Source organism: Mus caroli, chromosome 11, assembly GCF_900094665.2.
Source record: "Mus caroli chromosome 11, CAROLI_EIJ_v1.1, whole genome shotgun sequence".
Classification (NCBI taxonomy): domain Eukaryota; kingdom Metazoa; phylum Chordata; class Mammalia; order Rodentia; family Muridae; genus Mus; species Mus caroli.
In genome coordinates this window covers 52,028,052-52,047,642 of record NC_034580.1, presented here as the reverse complement: position 1 = coordinate 52,047,642, position 19,591 = coordinate 52,028,052, and the positions used below count along the sequence as shown (strand labels likewise).

The 19,591-nt window shown below is 42.6% G+C and overlaps 1 protein-coding gene across 2 annotated transcripts in view; it reads right to left on the bottom strand.

Moving 5' to 3' along the window:
- The window catches only part of Gria1 (glutamate ionotropic receptor AMPA type subunit 1), a 321,785-nt gene that overhangs the window by 134,697 nt on the left and 167,497 nt on the right, over positions 1 to 19,591 (bottom strand). For both annotated transcript variants that reach the window (XM_021178392.2, XM_021178393.2), the window contains exons 3-5: positions 16,534 to 16,773; positions 13,279 to 13,463; positions 1,887 to 1,940 (exon numbers count right to left, since the gene is read on the bottom strand). In XM_021178392.2, coding sequence (XP_021034051.1) covers positions 1,887 to 1,940; positions 13,279 to 13,463; positions 16,534 to 16,773 — 479 coding nt within the window. The remainder of the gene's footprint in view (positions 1 to 1,886; positions 1,941 to 13,278; positions 13,464 to 16,533; positions 16,774 to 19,591) is intronic.

Sequence of the window (19,591 nt, the reverse complement as noted above, 5' to 3'; positions counted from 1 at the left end):
TCGAGGCCAGCCTGGTCTACAGAGTGAGTTCCAGGACAGCCAGGGCTACACAGAGAAACCCTGTCTCGAAAAACAAAACAAACAAACAAAAAAAAATAAGACAGACAAGGGCAGTGAAGACACTTTGAACAAGGAGTGTCCATCAATAGAAATGGATTCACAGCTGCATGTGTTATGGGTTCAGGTTTGATGGTGGCTGTAGTCACTTCAGGAAAGAACTGTGGAGTTCAGAAAAGTGTTAAGCACAGACTTTAGTGCACAACCCAGCAGTCCCCTGTCTCCGTGTATCTCACAAATGTTTTCATACTAGTTCCAAGGTGATAATGACTTAGAAGTCCATCAGCTGTGTAATGGATGTGCAAAACAGGCTCTTTATAACGGACTAGTATCTGGCAATACAAAAGGAATACAAGGCGATAGAATGTACATTAGTGACTGTGTGGGGCTGGAGGAACATTGAGTGAGTCATGTAATGACTATCGATAAGCATGGATCTTTTGGGTGGTGGTGGTGATGGAGTGTTTAAAATGAAGGTGTGATGACTTCATAACCCCAGAAATATACACATAACCATAGAATTGGAGCCCCATAAGTTAGTGTGTGGTATTGTGTAGTCTATGGATTTAATATTAAGAAAGTCTCTAAAATATGAGTGTGAACATAAAGGAATATTGCATTTGACTATGGAGAATAAGAGCTAGAAGCATCAACATCTATGACATAAAAGATAAAAATGGGAACCATGACAGGAAAAACAGACCTGACAGAAAAGACAATTGCCAAGGAAAACTTAGACGGATGCAGCATATGTCAAAAGTCTATGCATGCAAAGGATTTGAAAAACCAAACCATCTTTGTGGCATGCAAAATAATAGCACCCAATAAACAGCTGCAGTGTGCTAAAGTGAAAACATTTTTTAAGACACAGGCTTATCCAGACTGTATAAAATGAAAGAAAAAAAAACAACCTCAAAACCTCTCTAAATTGATATTAATATAGGACATACTGTAAGATGGTTCCTGGCTAAGGATTTGTCAATTTTAACATAATTAAGATTTAAATGTCTGAACTCCTGAGTAGCAAAACAACCATTATGTCCAAAACCACTTGGATCTAGACATTTAACGTCCATTCCAAGATATGGTGATTTTTTTCCTCACTCCTGAAGGCAGAGCTGTTAAGAGGGTGCTAGAATGAAGGATAAGGAAGGGCCTGCCCTCCAGCCTCCAGCAAGCTACTTCCTAAGGACAGCTAGAAGTTCACAGGCAGTGCACTGCAGTTTGAAAGGGAACTTGTGACCACTGTCATGGTCTGCTTCAACTGTGAACTTGGCACAACCTTTCGTCTCCTGGGAAGAGAGTTTCAGTGAGAAACTGTTTGTATTGGCTTGACTTCTGGGCACATCTGTGGGGGATTCTTTCTTAAGGATTGCTGGGGGAAGCCCCAGCCCACCCTGGGTGGCACTGTTGCCTAACCAGGGGTCCTGGAACTTAATAAAAGTGGGGAAGGTGTGCTGAGCACACACAAGGGAGTCAGGCTATGTCCATTTCTCTCTGTTCCAGGCTGGATGGGTTGCGAGTAGCTGCTTCAAGTTCCTTCCTTAACCTCCCCACAGCGATGGATGAGAACCTGGAACTGGAAGCTGAAACAACAGCCTTTGTCCCTTAAGTTACTTTTTGACAGGGCGTTCCCCCTCCCTCCACAGCAACAGAAAAGAAACCATAGCAGAAGGGTGGAGGGAAAGAGTTACATTTGGTGTCTCTGAGACTTAGCGATGCTGATGCTGCAGTGGATCGCCCCCTCCTCCCACATGGTTTACATCAGGTGGGTGTGACGCAAGTTCAGGCTCGGCACGGGACTGGACAGCTTGTCCTGCTCTACTCACCAGGTTGGCGAGGATGTAGTGGTACCCGATGCCGTTCTTTTCTAGCTTCACAATCTGGAAGACACAACAAGAGGGTACTCATCAGTCACACCGACAGCTCCAGTGACGAAAGCAGCGACAAGAGCAGCTGATGTCCACCAGCTACTTACAATATGACTTCTCTGCCCTGATCACACAAGCCCGGAGCACCCATACCACACGCTGACAGTGATACTGTTAGCATCTGTGAGAGATGAGGAAGAGTCACACAGAGTAGCTCAAGCTCCTTCATATGGTGCAGCTATGCAAAGGTGAATGCAGGATCTGAAATCACTGTTGCCTAATTGGCAGGATTACCACCACAACCCGAAGGAGGGAGCCTGAGTCCTCACTGCACTCTTTCCATAAAGCTTCCCTCACAGGAGGTGTAGGAATCTTACATTTTATGGAATTGGTTGTTACTCACGGTTGCATGTGATGGGGCTGCTCAGGTGGTCACTTGGGCATGAAACCACATGCAGACACCATCTCTGCTTTCTGCCTCTGAACTCTGTGTTCTCCTACCTAAGTGATTTAGCACTCAAATATCAAATAGATCATTTAACATGAACATTGGGAGGGAAGACTGAACTACTTTCTTTAATCCCTCATTGTATTGAATGGAATTGACCTGAAGTGGGCAAATGATTTTCCCAGACCCCTGTATGGTCTGCTGGTAACCAAAGGACAGAGGTCTCTGCTGCCAAACACTCTCTGCATAGCACCAGATTACTTTTAAGGGAAACAGCTAGGTTTCCCAAACCCTCCCTGTCTTAATATTTGTTTTGTTACTTGATTGTGCATTTCTGTTTATGGGCACTCATATACACATAAGCATGTGTGGGGGCACACATATGTGTGCATGCATGTAGAGGCCAGAGGTTGATGGCAGGTATCTTACTCAGCTGTTTACATCTTATATAGTGAGGCAGAATCTCTCACTTGGAGAAAGAGCTTGCCAAGACAGCTAGTGTAGCTATCCAGCATGCCCTGGGATCCTGTCTCTGCCTCCTGAACACTAGGAATAGAGCTGAGCATTTATGTGGGTCTCCTGGATCAGGACTGTGCTCCTCACATTTGTACTGTAAGCACTTTAACCCTTGAATCATATCCCCAGGCCCACCCCCCATCCCACTGCAAATGCTGACTGTCTTAAATTATTTTCAAGTCAGGGAAAATATTTGTGGAGAGAGCTTCTCCAGGTTTGCTGGGGCTGCTTGGCACACCACTCATGAGGAATGGCTGAGGCCGCACACCTTGGTTCTGGCCACAGCGAGCCTGATATTAACATGATCTATTTCTTCCTTTCTTTTTTTAAATCATCGGAGTGGGTTTGTATACCCTGCTTGATGCCTCTCCCCCATGCACTGCTACAAAGAGACACAAAATATATGAGAGGCACCCAAGCTCCTGGCCTAACTGAATAAATTCTCAAGGTTATTAAAATCCACACTCAGACATCTCCTTAATTGGATGTATGTGCATTATGGCTCACATAGTTTTTTATGTGGGGAATAATTAAATGCATGCTCACATGATGTGCATGCCGGAATCGTGGTGAGACTGAAATTCCAGACACTGGAGCTCAGAAACCACCAAGGTGATGGTTTTATTAATAATTCTTCATTACTTTTCCATTTTCTTGTCAAATGGCATGCCGTCTCTTCAACAAGGAGATACCTTTATCAAAAGCCCATTCAGCTTCCAATGAACACAAAACAGCAAATAAAGGTATTTCAGAGCCCACGACATCCAGGGAGTGTAGCCACGGAAAAAAATTGCAACATAGGAATGCAGAAGGAAGCAGAGGAAAAATCAATAGAAGATAACTTTGGACCAATAAAAAAGAGGGATGTGTGTATCTCGACCTGATAGTGGCTTCCACATGGGTCCTATCCAATGGCTGTCTTATTACTTCGACTCATTTTATTTCAAAATTACTTATCAAACCCTAACTGCATGAAGCTGGTGCACGGTGAGCAGGGAATGGAATAAGGTATCTGGTATGGGAGACTTACCACAGTAAGTAGGACATAGGTAAATGCATGCAAGGTCATTTACTGGAAAAGGTATTGTGAAGGTAGGGACCTTCCCTTCAGTGACTTTACGAACTTTACACCAGTGAATATTCTTCGGGCTTTCTTTATCCATGGACTATACATAAATGGCTCCTGCAGGTCTCCCCTATGCTTTGCATGTTTTCTGAATGCCCTCTCATCTCACCCCTATGTACAGCCTGCAGTGATTAGTTCAACAAACACCCACTGACCACAGACATGTTAAGCACTGGGTAATGCTGGTTTATAGCTCAGATAGCAAGGCAAGGTTCCAGTGACCTCGCTGAGCTGAGCTTCAGTTTCAGGAGGAAGCCAGATGGTAAATGTATAAATAGATGAACGAAGAAGACGTCAGCAGGCCATAAACACCACGGAGATGATAAAACAGGGCGGTGTGATGGATGGCCCTGGGAGCTTCTGGATGACTCTCACCTTGAATTCATTCTGTCCCCAGTGGCTGGATTATATCATTTAGTGTCTTACACACTGGCTAAGAAAATTATGCAAATAACCCTCTTTGCTATAGACATAGCTATTTCAGGCTTATTTATTTCCATATCAATATAAATTTATATACATTTATGTTTATTTTGTACTGTGTGTGAGCATCTACATGTGTATATGTGCATCACACGTGTGCCATGGCCATGGAAGTCAGATGGGCAGCAAGTGCTCATAGCCACTGAATCATCTCTCCAGCCCCTGAAGTTATACATTTTTATGTTTTAAAATTTGTATTAGCCTATGAAAGAAACTTGTAGCACTTAGCTTTCTGAGCCTGCCCTATCTCACTTAATAGGATACCCTCTAGTTCTGCCCAGTTTGTGCAAATGAAAGAATTTCATTTTTATTCCTGTTGGAGTGAACCTGAGTGACACTGCACACTCTCTTCACTCACTCATCTGTTGCTGGGTACCTTGGCTATCGTGAACAATGCTGGACTAAGCACAGTGTCTACATCTCTGTGACAATCAAAGGTGTGTTTGGTGTGGCTGGATTGTACTTATATGGTAGCAACATTTTCAATTTTTGAAGAATGGTCAGACTGGCCAGTTGACATTCCACAAGTAGTAGATGCCTTATTTTTTTCTTTCTTTATTTTTTAAATGACTTTTTATAGCTAGCAAGTTGTAGTATTTGGTTTCTTTCTTCTTTTGCCTTCCAAGGCTGGGTTTCACTATGTAGCTCTGGTTGGCTTGGAACTCACTGTGTACCAGGCTGGCCTCCAACTTACAGAAAACTGCCTGCCTTTGCTTCCTGAATGCTGAAGCTCAAAAGCCTGAGTCCCCACGCCCAGCAGTGTTTTCCTCATCTCAGCTAATACAGTTTTTATTCCAGAATGATTCTTAATGTTTTAGTTGCACACTTATTTATTTTGTGTGTATCTTTGCACAGGTGTGTGCATATGAAGGTCAGAAGTCATCTCTCTCCACCATGCAGTTTCCAAGACTCACGTTTAGGTTTCCGGGTTTTGTTCCATACATCTGTACCCACTGAGCTCTCTCACCAGCACAGTTTTAGCCAACTTGCCTGGAGCAGGCAGAATCTCAAAGTGAATTTGGTTTGTACATCCCTCATGGCTAAGAATGTTGAACAGATTTTCACCCATTTCTTGATTCCTTATGCTTCTTTTGAGAACAGCCTGTTTGCTTCAGTGCTGCTGTTATTGATTGGATGAATTGTTTTTGGTTTTCTTAGTATTGAACCTTATGTGTTCCTTTTAAGTTCTGGATTTTAATCTTCTTGCAGATGAACAGTGAATGGTCTTATTCTCCCGTTCTGTGGGCTCATTCCTCCCTTGCCAATTGTCCCTTTTGAAGTCCAGAAGATTTTTAATTGTGTGTAATCCCATTTGTCACACCCTAACCTACTGGGGGTTCTTTACAGAGAGTCCTTAGGCAATCCCTAAATTTAAGTGTTTTCCTTCTGATTCCGTTTAGCAGATTCAGAGTTTGGGGTCTTAAATGAAGGCCTTTGATCTAACCTGGGGGGGCAGAGGGAGGGAAAGAGAGAGAGAGAGAGAGAGAGAGAGAGAGAGAGAGAGAGAGAGAGAGAGAGAGAGAGATCCCTTTGTCTACTTGCAGGTATCCAGTTTTCCCCAGTCACCATTGGCTGAAGAGATGGCTCTTACTCTGAAGTGTGTTTCTGGCACCAAGCTTTAGGTGGTGTGGGTCTATTTTCAGAGCCTCTATTTTGTTTCATTAGCTGTCATGTTTTTGTGTCGTTCCCATGTAGGTTTGGCCACTCTGGCCCTATGATGTAATTTGTTGTCAGGGGCTGCATTTTCTACTGCTATGCTGAGGGCCATTGGAATTTCCATGGGGACTGTGCTGACTTGGAAGGTTACTTTCAGCACTTTGCCCATTTTCACGTTATAATTCTGCTGATCTGTGAGTGAAGGGAGGGGGGGGATCTTCCATCTCTTTGTCTTATTCACTTATTCATCAATGTCTTGATCTTTAATTATAAGGCCTTTTAACTCCTTGTTAGGCTCATTCCTGGGTTGTTTCCATTTGAGTTTGAAATGTTCTCCACAGGCATGTGTGTTTGAACACTTCAGCTCCAGATGATGGTGCTATTTGGAGAGTTCCTGGAGTCCTTAGTAGGTGTAAGCTTGATGGAGGATGTGCCTCACTGTGGTTGGGCTTTGGAGACTCATAGCCTTGTCTTACTACTTCCTGTTCTCTGCTTCCTGTGTGCAGTTGCTATGTGATCAGCCAGCTCCCTGTTCCTGCTGCCACGCCTTCCCTGCCTTCCCTGTCTTCCCTGCCTTCCTCCCCACCATGGGAGTCTATCCATCTGGAATTATGATCCAAAATAAACTATTCCCTAAGTTACATTTTGTCAGAATATTTTACCATAGCAATGACAGGGGAGCTAATACCTATGTATTTTTATTTTTAAAGTTGTTAGGAATGTAACTTAAAATTCATTTTTTCAGCAGTACATTATAGATGTATGGAACAGCTATTGATTTTGTATGTTTTTATATCCTTGCAGTTTGCTGAAAAATTTTTATCAGATAAAAGAGTGTCCTAGTAGAATCTTTAATCTTTTCAGTACAGAAACATGTTGTCTGCAAATAGAGATAATTGGACTTCTTTCTTTCCAGTCTGTATTTCTTTTATTTCTTTCTCTCTCTTTATAGCTCCAAGACTCCAATGCTATATGTAATACCAATGAAGAAGTGGACACCTTCATTGTCTCATTCCTGACTTTACAGGAAAGGCTTTCTGCTCTCCCTCTCCTCACTTTGTACAGCTTTGCTTGTAGGTTTGTCACGAAATCTTTATTGTGTTGAGGTACCTAATATTTATTCCTGATTTCACTAGGGGTTTTCTGATGAAAGGATGGTGGATCTTATCGAGGCTTTTTCTGCATTTATTAACATGGCCATGTAACTTCTGTCCCTGCATCTGTCTATGTGCTGTGCTACCTTGATTGATTTGCATGTGTTGCATCGTCCATGCATCCTCTGAAAGAAACCAGCCTCATTATACTATCTTGTATTTTTAATATGACTTTAAATTGGTTTTCCAAGCATTTTACTGAAAAATATTTAATTTTTCTTTATTCCTGAGAATTTAATACACATAAACCATGAATGGCTCTATCATCACATCTACCCTATTACTCCTCTCAACTACCTCCATATCTCCACCAACATGACCCCCTCATAACTTCATGTCTTTTTATTTATTCTTGTAGCCCACAAAGTCCAGTTAGCATTGTCCATCTGTGCACGGTGTGGTCCATCCACTGGAGCACAGAGAGTCTAGCAGTGTCCACATCCTCAGAAAAGAATGAGTCTCTCTCTCCTGACAACTATCATCTGCAGGTAGCTCCTCAGGAAAGGGTCACCTACCCACCTGTGCTGGGCTTTTAGCTTGATCCCATGCGAGTGACCACAGAGTTTTTGCTGTTTGTCAAGGAAATTAGTCTTTAGTCAGCCTCCCAATCTTTCGGTCCCTCCACAGCCCCCCAGTATATCCTTATCTGGCCATGGTGTCAGAGTAACATCAGTTTTATGCAATGACTTTGGTTGTGTTCTTTCCCTTTTTAGCCTATGGAATAGTTTTGGGAGCTTTTCTTTAAAGATCTGATAGAGCTTGGCAGTGATCCTTTCCAGTCTTGGGCTTTTCTTTGTTGGGTGACTCATTACTGCTGTTCTATTTTCGTCGCTTAATACAGATCTGAGGAAGTTGTTTTTACCATCTTGATTTAATTTGGGTAGGTCATACGCTTCTAGGAATTCAGTTATTTCCTCTAGATTTTCTATATGTTCTGAAAACAAGATTTCAAAGGATTCTCTAGCGGTCCTCTGGATTTCATTGGTATCTGTTGTAATGCACCCTCCTTTATCTCTACTGCTGCTAGTGTGGCTCATCTCTCACTCTCTTTTGGTTACTTTATGGAAAGGCTTGTTCATTTTGTTCTCTTTTCAAAAATCCAAACTTATGTCTGTTTGTCTGTCTGTCTTTCTTCCATCCCTCCTTCCCTTCTTCTCTTCTTTTCTTTTTGTAGTGTTATTTTAGTCTTCCTTTAATTAACTTGTGCTCTGGTTTTTGTTATTTCTTTCTACTGATTTTGAGGTTCTGTAGTTTTTATTGTTCTAATTCTTTGAAGTGTATTAAGTTATTAATCTGCAGTTGGAATTTTAATGTAAGGACTGGCACCTATACTTCTGCAACCCAAGGGGTCTAATAAATTCTGTTTTCCTTTCATTTGATTCTATAAAATATTTGATTTATAAAATATTTCCCCCTGCTTTCCTCAACATACCATTGATTTGAGTTGTATTCTCCAACCTCTTTGTTCTTTTATAGTTTATGTCATGCTTTCCCTTTTGATTTTTAGTGTAATTTCACTATTATATGCTATTCCACAATGAATGAATTTGATTACATTTGTTGAAACTCAGTTGCTTGCCTAAAGTGTCATCGATTTCAGAGAGATTGCATGGGCTGTTGAGTAGGACTTGTTTTGCAGATGATGGGTGGAATGTTTTGTATATGTCTAAGTTTCTTTGGCTATGACACAACTTAACTTAGAAGTTTATTTGTTGATTTTCTTTAACTAAATTATATACTTACTCCTGAGTGGGATCTGAAGTCACTTGGCATCATTATTTCTGCCCTATCAGTTCATTTCTGACCAGTAGTGAATGAACTGGTGTGCATCAATATTTGGTGCGTACATTCTTCATGGATTGTTCCATGTAGTAACACAGCAATAACCTTTATTTCCTCTGCCTAATTGGAGCTTTGCATTATCATATACAAGTATGACCACTTCTGTTTGTTTAGGGATTACATTTTCCTGGTGTACTTCCTTCCTATCATTTCCAACCTGTGTCTTTTGATAGTGTTTCTAATAGACAATACATTATTGGATATTGTTTTTTTTTTTTAAGTTGGATCAACTAGTCTTCATTCAGTTGTAGGGTTATGATTATTTACATTTAGAGTTATGGAGAGGGGTTGCTGATTCCTGGATTTTCTTTGTTGCGTTCCTGATTCAATCAGTCATTGGGTGCTCTTTTCTCTGTCCCCTACTCACACTAGAGGTTTGGAAGTTTATCTACTCCTCTTGTGATATACTACACTCCTGTGCTTGATGATGTCCTTCTTCCTTTGATTCCTTTGTGTATGCTAAATCTGTGAGTTGGGCTAGTTCTGTAAGGCTGATGACATTCCAGTTTGTACACCCTGAAGTGGCTGGTTTCTAGCCCAGGGATGTCTCCTGTATGTGTTGAAAAGAAGATGCAAACACAGCAATGAGATCCACACAGCAGGTCAGTTTCTGTTCCTTCAAAACCAGCTCAGTATTAAACACCCTACTGGTAGGATGAGCTGTGAAGGTTAATTACGACACTTTGAACCTCAGAGTCCTCAGTGAGCATGGCAGCGGAGAGATAGATCAGCATAGGGATTGTGCCTCAAGCTCAGGGATAGCTAACATCTCTGCCATTATTCTCAAGTGATGAGCTCAACTTTCTAGCTACCAAGGGCAAGGATACCCACTACACTCTTCCATGACTAAGCCAAGCTTCCTGCTACCTGAAATTCTTGGTATGTTGACATCAGGTCTTCCCTTCCTCCCAATCATCTTCCATACTGGGGTTGTGGTTGATTGCTCCTGTGCTCCAAGTAATTCTTGTTCATAATCAGGGTCAAAGGGTAGCTTAGTCCTAAAGGATAGATTTCCTCTCCAGATGGTATCAGTTACAATTCATGAGACTTGAGGAGTAGAAAATTGGACCCCCCTCTGCCCTCCTGGCCCCTGGTGGAGCAGCGGGCTACACCAGAACCAGAACCAATTGGAGGCTTCAAAAACTGTTGTATTGGAGGCTTCAGAAAGCCATGGATTTGTCCTGGGGTAGAGTGCTGTGGTTCCTTTTCAACTTTTCATCCTTTATCTTTGGTTCTCCGCCTGTTGTGGAGCAGCAAGGCAGGCAGAGCTGTATCCCATTCTTCTTGTCTGTTCAGTTGTCCGTCTGTTCCTTCTCACTTTTCAGCCATCCTCCCCCACCCTCATGAATTCTGATGCTTCTCTATCATGTCTCATTTCATATATGGTAGTTATCCTGACCATCGGCTGTAAAATGTGGGTATCAATCAAGCAGCCTCAAGGAGCCTTTTAAAATGTTGGTCTCTGTTTTCTGACCAATAGAATGATCTCTGTTTTCAGATTATTAGAATGAAATAATTTAAAATGTAATGTAAAGAAATCATCAAATGAATCACTTCCTGATAATATAAATATTTGTCCTTGACAGAGGAAGTAACCATCAACGTACAGGTAGGAAAATTGTGTTCTGGGTTGCATATGTTGTTTTAATGTGTATATGCATATGAATATGTGTTTGTGTGTATGTGTGTGTATGGATGTTCCTGTGAGTATGTGTGCACACACATGCACATTTGCATTATGACTAGTGGTCAACCTTTGGTTTCATTCCCCAGGAGCTTTCTTGTTTATTTTTGAAATCTCGGACCTAGGGGACTTGCCAGTTATGCTATGGTCATTGGCCAGTGAGCCTCAGGGATCAACCATCCACCTCCAGCTCCCCAGTGCTGGGATTAAAAACCCTGTGTCACCCATTCAGCTTTGTGGGTATGTGCTGCAGGTTAAACTTAGATCCTCATGCCTAGGGAGCCAGTACTTTTCTGATGGAGGCACATCCCTAGATTCACAAAGTTGCATTTTATAATATGATAAAAATGTATGTCCATAGGTGTTTTGCCTGCATGTATGGCACATACCACCTTTGTGCCAGATACCCCTAAAGACTCAGAGGGCGCTGGATTTCCTGGAACTGGGGTTCAGATGATTGTAATTACCATTTTGTTACCATGAACCAAACCCAGATCCTCTGCAAGAACAGCTAGTGCTCTTAACCTCTGAGCCATTACTCCAGCCCTGAGGAAAGTTAACATTTTAAGACACTGGGCCCTATCACCAAATCCAGTTGCCTGATTTCTATTTATTTATTTATTTATTTATTTACTTATTTATTTATTTCTATTTATTTATTTATTTATTTATTTATTTATTTATTGGTTTTTTCGAGACAGGGTTTCTCTGTATAGCCCTGGCTGTCCTGGAACTCACTCAGTAGACCAGGCTGGTCTCGAACTCAGAAATCTGCCTGTCTCTGTCTCCCAAGTGCTGGGATTAAAGGCGTGTGCCACCACCGCCCGGCTCTGATTTCTTTTTATGCTAGCTGTGAAACTTTCATAAAACAAAACAGACAAAAACCTTTTCCTGTTCTATAACAGGGAAATTGAGAAGTGCTATTTGATGTATTATGTAAGGATGGATATTATATATGGAAGAGCCTAATCCAGTGCCTTCTCACTGCTATGGGAACCCAGAAAAAGGCAGCATGACACAGCCCAGGACAAACCACTGCTCTAGTAAGGACAAGTCCAAGCCATCCATCTCTCATCACAGCTCTTTCTCCATCCCCAGGCTGGCAGAGTAGGGCCCTTTGTTTCTATCTTGCAGATAAATCCATTGATCGTTATAGAGGGAAATGACTCATGAAGCTAGTACACTTGGCACTATGAGTAGCAGCAATGCACAGCATTTCCACACATCATGTACTATGGGTAGACACCTAAGCACGTTCCATGCCCTGGTCCTTCTAGTCATCATAAAGGCCTTCTAGAGGAAGCCAACATTATCTCTGCTTTACAGAGTGGGGATTGAAGATGGGAGCAGATTACCAGACTGCTTCCAGTTCACAAAGCTAGCAAGCACTCAACCTGGAATCCTAACCCCAGTTGATCTGGTTCTAGAATCTGTCTTGACTCTACACTGTCTCCCATACCTCACCCTGGATGTTAGCACTCAGTAACCTGTCTACAGCCCAGAGGACTTCAGTCACCATAGAAACAATTTTGTGCTGGTTCAAAATTGCTTCAAGAGCAAACCCCAAATCCATACTTGACACTGTAGAACACACAAGGTTAATGCCCAAAAGAGCCCATGGCTTCCAAAGTCCTCCCTGTTCTGCTATGGAAGCTTCAGCGTGATTGCTGATCTGGTGTGTGTGTGGGGTCCAGGGTCTTGAGGGCCATTAACCAGCCTTGTCATGTTGTCAAGTACTTTAAAAGCCCATCTTTCATTTTATGGCACTGTTCAGACAAAACTGCGAGCCTCTTCTTTGCTAGTTCATCTGAATACACAAATGCAGCTCAAAAAGACAATGATCTACACAGAGGTGTTCCTAGTGGGGCTGTGGTGCTTTCTCTAATTCTGACACCAGAGCAAATACAGTTTAGGGGCAGCTGGCTGAAGCCATTGAGGTTACAGAACATATTAATAAGATACACCACCTTTCCTACTTCCAGAGGCAGAAATTGTTCAGGAAAGGAGTGGCAAAGGAGGTAGGTGGCCCTTAAAATAGGTCAGCTGGCCAGGGCCATGTGATGACCAATGATGGATCTGTGAGTGACACTGCCTCAGGCTGAACACAGGACTCTGTTTGTAGTTCTGGCTCTGTAAGTTCTAAGAGACAATGTAATTTAGCTTTAATGGTAAAGCAGAGCACAAGAAGTAAGGTTTTGGTCAGTCAGTGTGAGGACCGCTTGAAGTGTCATATCAAGGCTCCCATGGGCTTTGCTACTTCACCAAGTCTCAGATGGAAATTTGAGGACTCCCCAGCATGTGAAATGGAAGTCATCAAGTCTCACCTCCTCAAGAGCCCTCCTTAGACCCCCCTCTATTTCTAGCACCCACAGCAGCAGCACACCCATCTCCTCTCCAGTTATCTCCAGCGCCCATCTTGTGATCCTTGTTGGCTTCATTACCTGGCCCAGGATGGCGTTGAGGCGTTCTGATTCACAGTCCACCACCACCAACCTCTCCTTTTTCTTCTCCAGGTCCTGAAAGAGCATCCGGTATCCTTCCTCCGTGGTTGTTAGAATGTTGACAGCCGTCACCTGCCAGTTCTTCTCGGCGGCTGTATCCAAGACTCTCTGCAGGACTGACAGGCCTGCAGCAGAGGGGAGGACAGAGAAATGGCAGCGTCAGCATTCACAGGTGACATCCGTGTCTGCCTGTGCTCGATGCAGGACACCCCTACTTCCAGCAGGCACATTTAGCTCTCTCTGCATGCACTTCCATGGGATGCTTGATGCTATCTATACCCACTTGCCCTGTGCACCCACCACTATTCACTATTCGTATTTAGTTCCCTAGGAGGTCACTGCTGTCTTCTACCCTATTTCTGTAGCAAGTGCAGTTACTGTTCCCTGTGTGTCTAAAATGCCACACAGTGGCCATCACCTGGTCTTTTAATTTTTAATTTTTATTGTTTTGGTATTCTGTATGTAGGACATTACAGACTGTAAGAAGGACTGTAGATTAAAAAACATCTAAATCTGAAATATAAGCTAAATGACTTTGATGGGCTCACTGCTCGTGTGGACTTTGGTTTCTTCCAGAGTAAAGGCAGTCTGACTAGTGCCTGCCTCACAGGGCTGATAAAGATTAAATAGGAATGTTGGCTCTGGTCTGGTCTTATGCCTTAAGGGTTCTCTAAATGGTAACTGCTCTTATTCTGGGACAGTGGTATTCTGAACAAGGAGAGTCTCAGATAGGCTCATACATATGAACATTTACTAGGTTCCTAGTTGGTGGCACTGTTTGGGGGTGGGTTATGAAATCTTAAGAAGGTGGGGGTCTTAATAGAGAAATTATGTCCCCCCCCTCGGAGTGGATGTTCAGGTTTTATAACTTTTTCCATCTCCTGTTCTCTCTTCCTCTGCTTCCCACCTGCAGATGCAATGCAAAGAGCCTGGCTTCCTGCTCCTGCCACCATGCCTTTCCTTCCATGATGGACTGACTATCTCTCTGGAACGGTGAGCTAGAATAAACTCTTCCTTGCTTAAGATTCTTCTGTCAGGGCATTTTATCACAGCTACAGAGAAGTAACCAACCCAGGAAGATTTAGTAATTGCTTATTGAACAGGCCAACTTAGTATCTAAAGGTACCTAATAACAGTGAATTGAATTTGTGAAATTTTGATATAGTTCCAATAGCTAACACTTTGTCACATAGTAGGTGTTTAGTAAATGTATACTATATTTCACCAGCACTTTCTGATTAAGGCTGACCCCATGGAGTGGCCTCTTTCTCAGCACTACTGTTTTCCTCTTGTAGTCACCCAAGTTGTCCTTGCTTCCTTTTGTACAAGAAAGGACCACAGACTAAGTGTCATGTCTCAGTGGAAATGTATAACTTGCACTTCAGGAAGCCGGGGACATGTCGTTGGCAAAGCTGGTTGCTCTCGTAGTCTTTAGGAGAGAATCCATTCTCTTATCTCTCCAGCTCACATTTGTCTGTCCTCTCTGCTCATATCCTTTAGTCTATGGTTCATCTTCAAAGCCAGCTATGATGGCCTAGGCTTTCTCATTCAATCTGACCCCAGCTCTTCTGAATCCCCACTGTCACAGTTAAAGACCATTGAGATTTGTACTAAGTCCAATGGAGTATTCTTGAACAATCTTTGCTTTCAAAGGTCAGTTCTTGAGCAGCCTTCATTGCATCTGGAACCTTGACTCCTCATTGGCAATAGCAGACACACATTTTCCAGCTTCAGAGACAAGGAAAGGGACAGGGGAATGGGGGAAGTGGGTCTTTATTTTGCCTGTCACAGACAACTACTTTGCTGTGAACCTTTTGTACATATAACATTTCTTACCCCTAGTAACACTGCTAATTCTTTATATGGTGACCACACCATAAGGCTCAGAAAGAAGAGTTCCTGTATAGAAGATGAGTGAGTAGAGAAAATGGGATGTAATGCAGAAGAATGGTTGGACCATGTAGGTAGATGTGATAAATAAATGCACTGCAGGATAAGGAAGTTACAGAGAGTAAAACGTATGAGAAACAACTGGAAAATGTGATTGCAAAGTTCAAAGGGAGAGGACTATAAGCACTAGGGGAAGGGTGAGAATGGTGTTGACGATGACAGTAATAGAATGGATGACAGTGATCAGGACGGTGATGGTGGTGGTGATGATAGTAGTCATGATAATGACAGTGATGATAGTCAGGAGACTGATAGTGTGATGGTAAGGGTGATGACAGTGATGATGGTCAAGATGGTTATGGTGATGAAGGTGATGATGGTGATCGTGGTAAGGATGGTGATGATAAGGATGTAGTGATGATGACAGTGATGATGACGGTGGAGACAGTAATGATGGTTGATAGTGGTGATGTTGACAGTGGAGGTAGTTTTGATGACAGTTGACAGTGATGATAATGATGATGGTGGGATGGTGGAGGTGATGCTGATGCTGATGATAATGATGATGGCGGTGAGGATGACAATGATAATGATGATGTAAAGGATGAGGAGGATGATGACCACAGTGGTGAGGGTGGTGTTGGTGGTGTTAATGATGATGACTATGGTGGTAGTGATAATCGTGATGGTGATGACAGTGTTGATCATAATGGTGATAATGGTGCTGCTTGCTGTGGATGATGAAGACAATAGGCAGCAGATAAACATATATTGAGGAGTTTTTGAATACACTAAATACATTTTCGGCAATGGACAAACCCATTTCAGCCATTATCTCACTAAATCTTCATGGTACATTCTTGAGATAGTGACAATTCACCTTCCTTTTAGTGACAAAGGAATGAAGGATTTGACCCACTATATGAGTGATGAAGCTAACACATCAAGAACCTGTACGAAGTCCTAGGGTTGGGGAAGAGAGAACTTAGATTCATATATTTTTCTGCTTTCCCCTCTATTAACAATACTGTGGGCTGTGGGCCACTTTGTTGAAAACCTTGAGCTTGGCAACATAAGAGTTTGATGAATGGTAGCCCAACTTGATGGGTTAGAAGATCCCTCTCTCCAAGGATATATTTTTACACTCTGAGTTAAATAACAGCAACCACGGAATCATCACACAGGAAGAAAGCACCTGGCTCGCTTGCCCACGTATTCTAAGGAGACAGAAGGGCATCATTCTTCTTCCTGCTGGTGAATTTTCTCCATCCCTCAACAACCTCCTTTCCTTAACTCTTAGCTTACCCCGGTCAGCATCATAAATGTAGACAAAGGTCTGCCACTTGTAATGGTCGATAATGCTAATGAGAGCTTCCTGTAGTTCCGGGCGCAGCTGAAGGACAAACTGATTGGATGTGTCAACTGGAAAGCTTGGAGTGATGAAGCACACATGGAGGGCCCCACAGAAGGAGGTCAGCATGTTGACAGTCCTTCGTTCATAAAATCCAAAGATGGCGTACACTCCTTTGGAGAACTGGGAACAGACTAGAAAAGAAGATGAGAAAGGTTAGCAGTGGCTAGGGAAAAGGCTCACTAGATAAAAGCACTTGTACAAACATGATAACCCAAGTTCTGATCCTAGCACTCATGGAAACAGTCAGGCATGGTTGCATATGCCTGTAACCTCAGCAGTGAGGTATGGAGATAGGAAAATTCCTCGGTGTTGCTGGCCACATGCAGAGCCCAACACAGTAATCTCTAGCTAGTTTCAATGACAGGCCACTGAAAGGAATAGTGTAGAAAGCAACAGAGGATAACACCCATATCCTCCCCTGGTTTCTGAACATGTGCACATAGGTTCACACACTTGCACATACACATGTGCACACGCTCATAACCCCCAAATTAATGAATAGAAATGCTCTAAACAAATGGCCAGATGGCTCAAAAAAAATCCATTTAAGCCACCATCACTAATCATCACTAACCATCTGCTGTCTAGCCATTCATCCTACCTACCAATCCACCATCCACCCATGCCTTCAAATACCAATCTGTTCAACAGCTCACTGGTCTACCCATTCTATTCGCACCTTCATCTGTGTGAACGCACATCCATCTGTTTACAGCCAGTGCTTATCAGATGCCTGTTACGGACCAGCAGTCACCATAATCATTGAACATAGTAGTCACACAGCAAAGCACTTTCACACAATTAACCCCTCTTGTCACTACAATGACCCTGTTAAGAAATGAATGACAGACTTTTTTTTTTTTTTAAAGAAGGTATATTAAAACCAAGGGTTGAAAATTAATAGGCCTATTTGTGCTGAGGAGATGGCACAGTAAGCAATGCACCGACCATGCAAGTGTGGATACATGAGTTTGGACACCAAGGACATGGAAAGTTGAGCATAATAGCATGCTTGCCTGTAATCTTATAGCCTTTATAGTTAGATGGGAGGTGAGACCGTAGATTTGCTGGCATCTCTTGGGCTAGCTAATCTGCACACACTGGAAAACAACAAAGGAACCCTGTCTCAAACAAGATAGGAAGGATGAACATCTGAGGTGGTTTCCTGACTTCCATGTGTGTATGCTTACAAACACATATGCACACACACACACACACACACACACACACACACACACACAGGTAATGGACATGTTCATGTTATATTTCTAGGTCAAATCCAGGGTGGGTAGATACGTTGATGGCCTAGTCCCCTTTCATTTCTTTATCCATAGCTTTTGGGTAAAACCTAAAATCTGTCACAGGAAGGGTGGCAGCCTACTACTGCTGCTGACATGGGTTCAGGAACACAAATATGGACTCTTTCCATCTTGCCCTTCCTCTTGGTGTATGCCTCCTGTTGATGTTTATGTTGAGATCATGGATCTTGTTAGCAAGTTTTCAGGCCTTCCAGAGGATCAGCCACAGCAACCGCTTAGCCATGTAAATACTCCCACAGGATCCATTCTGCAGGATCCCAGCTGCTATGAATGCTGGTTTGCAGGTGATATTATTGCTGCTTAGTGTGTGATCAGAATAAGACTAAGGGCATGAGAGCAGGCTGTCTGTCAGTCATTCTGTAAATGTCCTTTTTCTCTCTAACACAGGATGGAACACTGACAATCTTCGCCTCAGCCTGGGAACCTCCCCTTACTTAATCCTGAGAAGAGAACTTAAGTGCATGTTACCATGCCGAGTCCAAGGAAACCCACAACTTGAATATTTCTAGAGAATTATTATTATTGCTAATGTGTTTTATTTTATTCTCTGAGAATTTCACACATGAACACATTGTGTTTCAGTTATATGCACCCCTGACAGCCACACTCCAACTCCGGGTCTGCCACTTCAACCCCCAGCTTCACATTTCTCTCAAGGTAACTTGCCCACTGACTGCTCATTCTAGACTGTAAAAGCATCTACTCTAACTAGCCCCGTGGCTGTCCCAGGAGCTGACCGTGATAACCATGGCCTGAACGTTATGCTATGTGGTACTTTAAATTCATATCCATTGTTCAAATGCTTTATAATGCTCAGGAAATGTCGTAAGCTTTTTGGACACTTTGTGATTGCTCTAAGAGAAATTTTTCGAATTAAATTTAGTGTAGAAAAGAATGAACTTTATCAGAACAGACGTTTCATCCGTGTGTATTACTGAACTTCAGATATTCACACCTCCTCCTTCATCACCTTCTTCCTCTTCCCCATTGATTCCTTCACTCTCACCAGCAACCCCATGTACACATTCTGAATCTAGATTCTTCCAAAGAGAAAGCATGATTAAAATGGTCTTTCTCCTTCCTATTGCCTTTTCATTTCCCTTCTCATTAGACCCCTTCCTTCTTTGTGTGGTCTCCTTGTTACTATTGTGCACACAGCACACACACACACATGTTGAGATTTGGTCTATTGATGTGTATGTAATGCTTAGTGGGGCCCCCCGAAGACCTGGTTGCCCCAGAGAGTCTGCACATAGACCCAATCGATGCTATATGACCTTGCCCCCAAACTATTTCTGATTTGTAAGTAAAGATGCTGATAGCCAATAGCTGGGCAGAGGAGACATAGGTGGGACTTAGAGTTCCCAGGCTTGGGGATTGAAAAGAACCACAAGAGAGAGATAAAAGTGAGGAAGAAGAGAAATTCACCATGGGTTAGGAATCAAGAAAACAGGTTTAGGAGTTCTCTGGTGAAATTTTTGGGGTCACTTATATATACTATCATATCATCTGCAAAAAGTGATATTTTGACTTCTTCCTTTCCAATTTGTATCTCCTTGATCTCCTTTTGTTTTTGAATTGCTCTGCCTAGAACTTCAAGTACTATATTGAATAGGTAGGGAGAAAGTGG